The 7,151-nt window shown below is 37.4% G+C and overlaps 1 protein-coding gene across 1 annotated transcript; it reads left to right on the top strand.

Annotated features, from left to right (window-relative positions):
* Window positions 1-368: 368 nt before the first annotated feature.
* Window positions 369-2,039, top strand: LOC110101255 (omega-6 fatty acid desaturase, endoplasmic reticulum isozyme 2). The gene has a single exon (XM_020829064.2). The coding sequence runs from the start codon at window positions 519-521 to the stop codon at window positions 1,701-1,703; it is 1,185 nt and encodes a 394-aa protein (XP_020684723.1). The 5' UTR covers window positions 369-518; the 3' UTR covers window positions 1,704-2,039.
* Window positions 2,040-7,151: the final 5,112 nt, after the last annotated feature.

Here is a 7,151-nt window from a genome sequence, read left to right on the forward strand (position 1 = left end):
TCTAAAAAAACATCTAATACGTAATGAGTTTTATTTTTTAAATGATTAGAAATTTTTTTTAAATTAACTCTTTAACCTAATCGCTGCAGCCTGCGGTCATAACATTATATAATTTATTTGTTGCAATTATTTTAAGTGCAGTATTGTATGCCTCTACAATAGTGTTAATAGCTAATTTCGGCACCATGCGCTCCATTATTATTTTTATTGAACAAAGCTGCCGCGTGGCCGTCCCCACCTTAGTTTCGTCGTCGTCACGTGTTTTATTTTTTTTTAACAAATTTAATTTATTATTTAAAGATATGCGCACAGCTCTCCACCGTAAGACGAGGCAATCACTAAAAAAATTCTTAATTTATACCCCGCAAGACGAGGCAACGTCACGTGCTTACTTTTCCCACAAAAAGTTCTTAATTTATACCCCGCAAGCATCTCGGCCACCAGCTCCTATCGAACAGCGAACCACGCTAGTCTCGTTTCTCCTCACGCCATCCTCTCACTGAAATCAGAGGAGATCCATGGGAGCCGGCGGCCGCATGACGCCCAAGGAGAGGGAGGAGCAGGAATTCCTCCGACGAAAATCCGGCGGTGAAGATATCTCGGATCCTTTCCTCCGAGTCCCCACGGAGAAGCCCCCTTTCACCCTAAGCCAAATAAAAAAGGCGATACCCCCACACTGCTTCGAGCGATCCGCCCTTCGCTCCTTCTCCTACGTCGTCCAGGACCTCCTCATCGCCGGCGGCCTCTTCTACCTCGCCGTCACCGTCTTTCCCACCCTTCCTTCACCCTTCCACTTCATCGCCTGGCCGGCCTACTGGTTCGCTCAGGGATGCGTCCTCACCGGCGTTTGGGTCATCGCCCACGAATGCGGCCATCACGCCTTCTCAGACTTCCCTGTTTTAGACAACCTTGTAGGCTTCGTCCTCCATTCCTTCCTCCTCGTCCCATTCTTCTCCTGGAAATACTCACACCGCCGGCACCACTCGAACACCGGATCCCTAAGCCGCGACGAAGTTTTCGTGCCCAAAGTCCGATCCTCCATCCCCTGGTTCTCACCCTACCTTAACAACCCCTTCGGCCGCGTCCTAACCATCGCCGTAACCCTAACACTCGGCTGGCCCATGTACATCTTATTCAACGTCTCCGGCCGCCCCTACGAACGGTTCGCCAACCACTTCGACCCTTACGGCCCAATCTATAACGACCGGGAGCGCGCCCAGATCTTTGCATCCGACGCAGGTATCTTCGCCGTCTTATACCTCCTCTACCGCCTCGCCACCGCCTTTTCCATCTCATGGGTCATCCGCATCTACGGCGTTCCTCTGCTCATCGTCAACGCCTGGCTCGTTCTCATCACCTTCTTACAACATACTCACCCGGCCCTTCCGCACTACGATTCTTCCGAGTGGGATTGGCTCCGCGGCGCGCTCGCAACCGTGGACCGTGACTACGGCTTCCTCAACCGCGTCTTTCACAACATCAACGACACTCATGTTGCGCATCATCTCTTCTCCACCATGCCTCATTACCACGCCATGGAGGCTACCAAGGCCATCCGGCCGGTGCTCGGCGATTATTACCGCTTGGACGAAACGCCGGTGGTGAAGGCGCTGTGGCGTGAGGCCAGTGAGTGCATCTATGTGGAGCCTGAGGAGGGTACGGGAAAGCGCAAGGGAGTGTACTGGTACCGCAACGAATTCTGAGGGATCAGGACTGCACCGGCCGGCGGAGCCCAGCGTCGGGAAAATACCAAAAAATAAATAAGATGGTGGGTGCCAGCTAGCGTGTTCAGTTGTCGTGTCACTTTTCTATTTTTGTGCTTCTCCAGTTCTGCCCTAAAAAATATTTTAAAAAAAAAAGTTCAAATCTTTGAGAGCGTGCAGTATTGAACGGTGAGAGATTGGCCTGCCTGTCTTAAGCGGGCCGGTCAGCATTGAGTGGGCTCGTCGTCCAGCCTCTTGTACCCCTGCCTTATTTTATTTTATGTTTACTTGCGGCTTCAGTTTATTATGGAGTTGTGGGCGGGCTCTTTGTGACTCTACTAATCTTATCTCTCTCTCTATCTCTTGATAAATATATTATTTTTTTTTTCTCTCTCTCTCTATATATGAATTTATATTGGCATTAAATAATTCGTAAATGATATTGATATTTAACATCTAAATTTTTACATCACATATATATTAAATCTTGATATTCATATCAAAAATTTTTTATGCATTAAATGATGCAAATATTTTAGTTTAATATGAAGATTTAGCACATAGAAACAAAATTATGAGATAAAATTTTCACTTTGAAGGGTCAAAAAGTCTTTATCTATATGAGGTTTGTTTCCAGGGGGCAATACCCCCCACTTAAAAATTACCTGCGTGTTACATGATTTTTTTCCCATTATGACTAAGAGTTCGATTTTCTATTAAATTTAATAAAAAAAAGATCATTTTTATTCACGTTTTAACATTTTTTAATATAGACCAAATCTAATATATGTACTTCTTAAATGGGGGCCATGGGAAGATCAATATTTTATGTGACTAAAGGATTTAATACTTCTCTCCAATCTTATTTACTGCTAGAGAGAAGCATTTTGCCTCAAATTAAGAGTTAAGCCACTCATTCCTCTAAACATCCTCAATTTTGTAACATTTTACTTAATTTTATTTTTCTCTTCAAGAAGAGTCAAAATCACCAAATTCATTTAAGTAATGAAAAATATAAGCAATTGAATGATATGAGTTTATAAAGAGCTGGGAATAATTATTTAATTTTTTTACGGTAATGATAAAATTGAATATATACAAAGTGGTTAAATTCTAATAATGGAATAAAAAAATAGTATTAAAATTAAATGCTTAAAAAATTATCTTTTAAAACATTAAAGAGTGTTTACATGCTTAACTTTCTATTTGCATAATTTTACCATTAGAAAGAATAAAAAATAATTAAATAACATTTTGATTTAAAATTCGAAGTTCCAAAAACTTTTTGAAAAAAATTCAATGTTATATTTTATTATTTTAAATGGATTTCTATTTTTGAACTCTATTTTAGAAAAAAAAAAAATTGGTTAAAGAGGAGTTTGGGATAAGTAACATCGAAGGATCTACTCAAAAAAAAGACATCGAAGGATCAGAGATTCTAAGGAACGTGACGTCTATAATGGAGCTTACTATATATATTTATTGAATTAGATTTTTAGGTTCGCTGCATGTAGTCACCCAATTAAAATAAATTTGTATTATTCCCTAAAAAAAATAAAAATTGTATTTAGCTCTGTTGACAGTTCAGAAGATGCAGAGACGGACGTGAATGGTTTTAAAAAAAAAATTCTTTTCTTAGGCTTCATAGCTTTTCAATGCTTTTTAAAATATTTTCTTAGAAAAAAAAATTACTAAAAATATTTTTTATAAATAAAAAAATTGTCCCAAACGAAATTTAAGACTTCAAATTCAATTGAGACAAATTTTTTGCTGATTTTTTAAACATTTTTTTAGTACAATTTTTTTTTTTTTTGAAATTTTAGGGCATCAGCCCGTATATTAAATCACTAAAAATTCATTACAAAAAGAACTAGCTCCCAACCAGAGAGGAAACCCCTCAAAGAAGCCCAAAAAATTGCCAAAACAATAAGGAAGAAAAGGTCAAAAAAAACCCGACTCAGGCCTAAAACAGACGTGTAAGGTTTTTCAAAAAAAAAAAATTTCTTTTCTTAGGCTTCATAGCTTTTCAATGCTTTTTAAAATATTTTCTTAGAAAAAAAAAAAACTAAATTTTTTTTTTATAAAATAATAAAAAAATTGTCCCAAAAGAAATTTAAGACTTCAAATTCAATTGAGACAAATTTTTTGCTGATTTTTAAATATTTTTTTAGTACAAAAATTTAATAAATTAAAAATTTTGTACTAGAAAATATTTTTAAAAAGCAACAAAAAAGTTGTCCAAAATGAAGCCTTCATTTGGCATGACTTTGTTACTAGTCAGTAAAATTTTTTTACTTTGTTACTAGTCAGTAAAATTTTTTTTTAGTATAAAATTTTTAAAAACAGAAAAAATAGTGATTAAATGACTTACTGATTTATTTATGAATTATTTTTAGATAAAATCTGTAGTTGAATGATTTCAGAAAATTTGAGATATTTTTTAACAGCAATAATCAAATGATCTTACAAAGTTTTCTATGGTGAGACTTTCACGACGCTGTGAATGCGGACAAGAGCAAAATACTGAAAGCGATGGTTCACTCACTTTAAGCTTCAATAGTTCAGTTCTTAACAGCTCCTTTGGGACCAACTTTTTATTATTTTTTAAAGTAAAATTTTAATACAAAATTTCCAATGGCGTGTACCAGAGTATCATGACACTGCATAGTTTGGTGAAAAAATAGAGAGAGGAGCATTGTGACGCTCCAAACTTTGATACAACGTCGCTGACAGGGGCACTGTGCAGCTCAAGACCTCGGCGCTACGACGATGTCATATAGATAGGAGATAGAGAATTGAGCGCCACGTCTCTCCATCTTGGCACCGCGACGCTGTGAGTTGGACAGAGCAGGTTTCCTTCTCTTTTTTTTTTTTTGGGTAGATTCCCTTGGTGGGTGTTGTGTATGTCTTGATTTGTTCTTGTATAAGAATGGTGTTAGAGAGAAGAGAAATAAGGAGAGAGCGAGAGAAGATAAAACTATACTATTTCTTCAAATTTTCATAGTGAATTTTTTGGCGTGGCATGGATGTGTTGTTTATTTCCCGATTTCAAGTTTTTACATGTTAAATCATGATATTGTCTTCTTTCCGCTGTAATTTTCTATTTTTTTTTTGTTTATTTTATTGCGTTGTTTACTTTCTCCCCAACAATTGAGACATCTAATTGTTATAAAAAGGAAGATGTTGTAAATAGCACCAATTTGCCCCATACAGACCCAGCTCTATAATAGGCTCAAGTGAGTTGAGCCTGTCAATCTCCTCGATTGAGTCCTTTCTATAGGTCCCAGACGAGTTCTCTATAAGAAACCTTCTTGAGGGCAAGTATCCTTGTCAAGAAATTAGAGCATGCAAGAACTAGGTATAAATGGGTAACCTGGTGTAACACTCCAAATTAATTAATCAGATCTTCTATGAATTCATCAATATGAATCAATCTAAAAATATGTAAAACAACATAGTTGGCTAACAACTTAGTAAGTTATATGAGTCTACAACTGAAATCAATAATAAAAATATTATGCTTGTAATAATTAAATAACTATCCATATGAACATATTACTACAAGAAGCATGCAATAATCAATGAAATAGTAACATGTCATATGATCAACAAATAACACTAAAATTATAAATCTTAAGAGCAGTGATTAGCAACTGATAACCATACACAAATGGTCAGTAAAGTCTATCATTTCTATACACATTAGTTATATAATAGTTTCTATCTATTTTAGTTTAGAAAATTTATACATCTGTCATATTCATATGCATATCGTATAATGTCGATACTATACATGTATATCATATAAATCATGTGATTCATATTAATGAAATGCCTTTGTATAATTTTTATCAATCTTATCATAAACTTGTATGTTCGTCTTCTTCGTGTTCTTTTTTGGATGTTCTTGCGGGCTCCTCTTCTATCACTGAATTTACGAAACTTATGGCATCCTCTTTTCGTGAATTTCCTTCCGTTTGGATTTCAGAACAGGAAATCCAGGCATTAGTGTTCCTTTTTCAGTTTTCTTTAGTAGTTTTTTCCCTCCAAGTGGCCTTCTCTATATTCCATTCATAGATTTTTTCTTCAACCTCAAGCTGAATGGGGAGGTTTCGGTCACCCTGCTGGATTCGTCGCATATCCTTATCAAACTGACTAATGACTTACATTACTGTAGGATGTTCTGTCATAGATATTATTTGGTCTACAATTGTTACATGAAGCTTACCAAGTGGTCTCCCTTAGTTGATGTAAGTGTTGAGTAGCCGGTGATCCCGATTTGGGTTTCTTTTTCGCAATTATGTCCATACCTCTTTTCTCCCCATATTCTCAACAGTTTGGGCTCTCTCTTTGGCAAACCATTGAAAATTGATTATGGCACTTTTATCGGCTCCAAGATGTCCTTAGCTCGTGTTATAGTGGAGCAAGATATCATTAAATCTTTCTCGGATAAGGTCTGGTTAGGCCTTGAGAAAACCGGCTTTGTCCAACAAGTGGTTATGGATGAGTTCCCTCATTTTTGTGCTTCTAGTAAAAGTATCGGTCATGCGGTCGAGAATTGTCATCATGTGGCGGATTTATCTAATTCTATCAAGGTCTCTAACAAGGCTTATGATACTACTGCTTTGATTCAGCCTGTCCCGTACGATTTGGCTGTGACTGATGTACCTTGTGTGGTCATTGAGCCTTATGGCTCTCCTGTTTCTCCTAGTCAGGAATTGGTTGGTTGTGGTGTATCCTCTCTTATGGTTTCTATTGATCGGGATGCTGCCTCTTCTTCTGTTAAATGGGCTTCGAATTTGTAGGTTTATAATCAATCGGTTTTAGCTTCCAGTGATGGCTTTGAGGGCAATGTTGATTTTGTTAATATCCATATTTTGATTATGTCTAATGTTGAAATAAAAGCTCATGTGGCTAAGTCGGTGAAAAGCTTGATTTTGATTCAAACTGACTGGCTGATTTTGGAGGATTCCCTTTCTTCTCTTTCTGGCGGGGAGGAAGAGGATGTTCATGAATTTGAGGAGGTAACGGTGGATGATAGTGGTTTTCCTAATGCGGGTGGCAAAAAGCATAAAAGTAAAGGCAAAAAGAAATAGGGTTTGGTATTTGGCTTTTGCTATTTTCGTCGGTGCTTTTTGATGTTTGGTGGACGATGATGAGGAGGACCCCTGCTTCCCCTTTTTGGCTTGGTTGTTAGCGACCTGGGTGCTTCGGTTTATTGCTTGGTGGTTTTTGGATTGTGTTCATATAGCCGTCACCTACGGATGGTTTGTGCTTGGCTGCGAGGTTGGTGTGGGGGGCCTTCGTTCCTGAGTCCCTTTTCGATGCTTATTATGCTCTGTTTGGTTTTATTAGATTTTACTATTTTGTATCACGGGCTGTGGGCCTATAGATGTTGTACCCCCTTTTTCTATTAAATAATATGTGCCCTTTATATATATATATATA

This window comes from Dendrobium catenatum, unplaced genomic scaffold (genome assembly GCF_001605985.2).
Source record: "Dendrobium catenatum unplaced genomic scaffold, ASM160598v2 fragScaff_scaffold_1220, whole genome shotgun sequence".
Taxonomy (NCBI): domain Eukaryota; kingdom Viridiplantae; phylum Streptophyta; class Magnoliopsida; order Asparagales; family Orchidaceae; genus Dendrobium; species Dendrobium catenatum.

Excerpts from the sequence above, each read along its gene's own strand:
- LOC110101255 (XM_020829064.2), top strand. The coding sequence starts at position 519 with ATGGGAGCCGGCGGCCGCATGACGCCCAAGGAGAGGGAGGAGCAGGAA.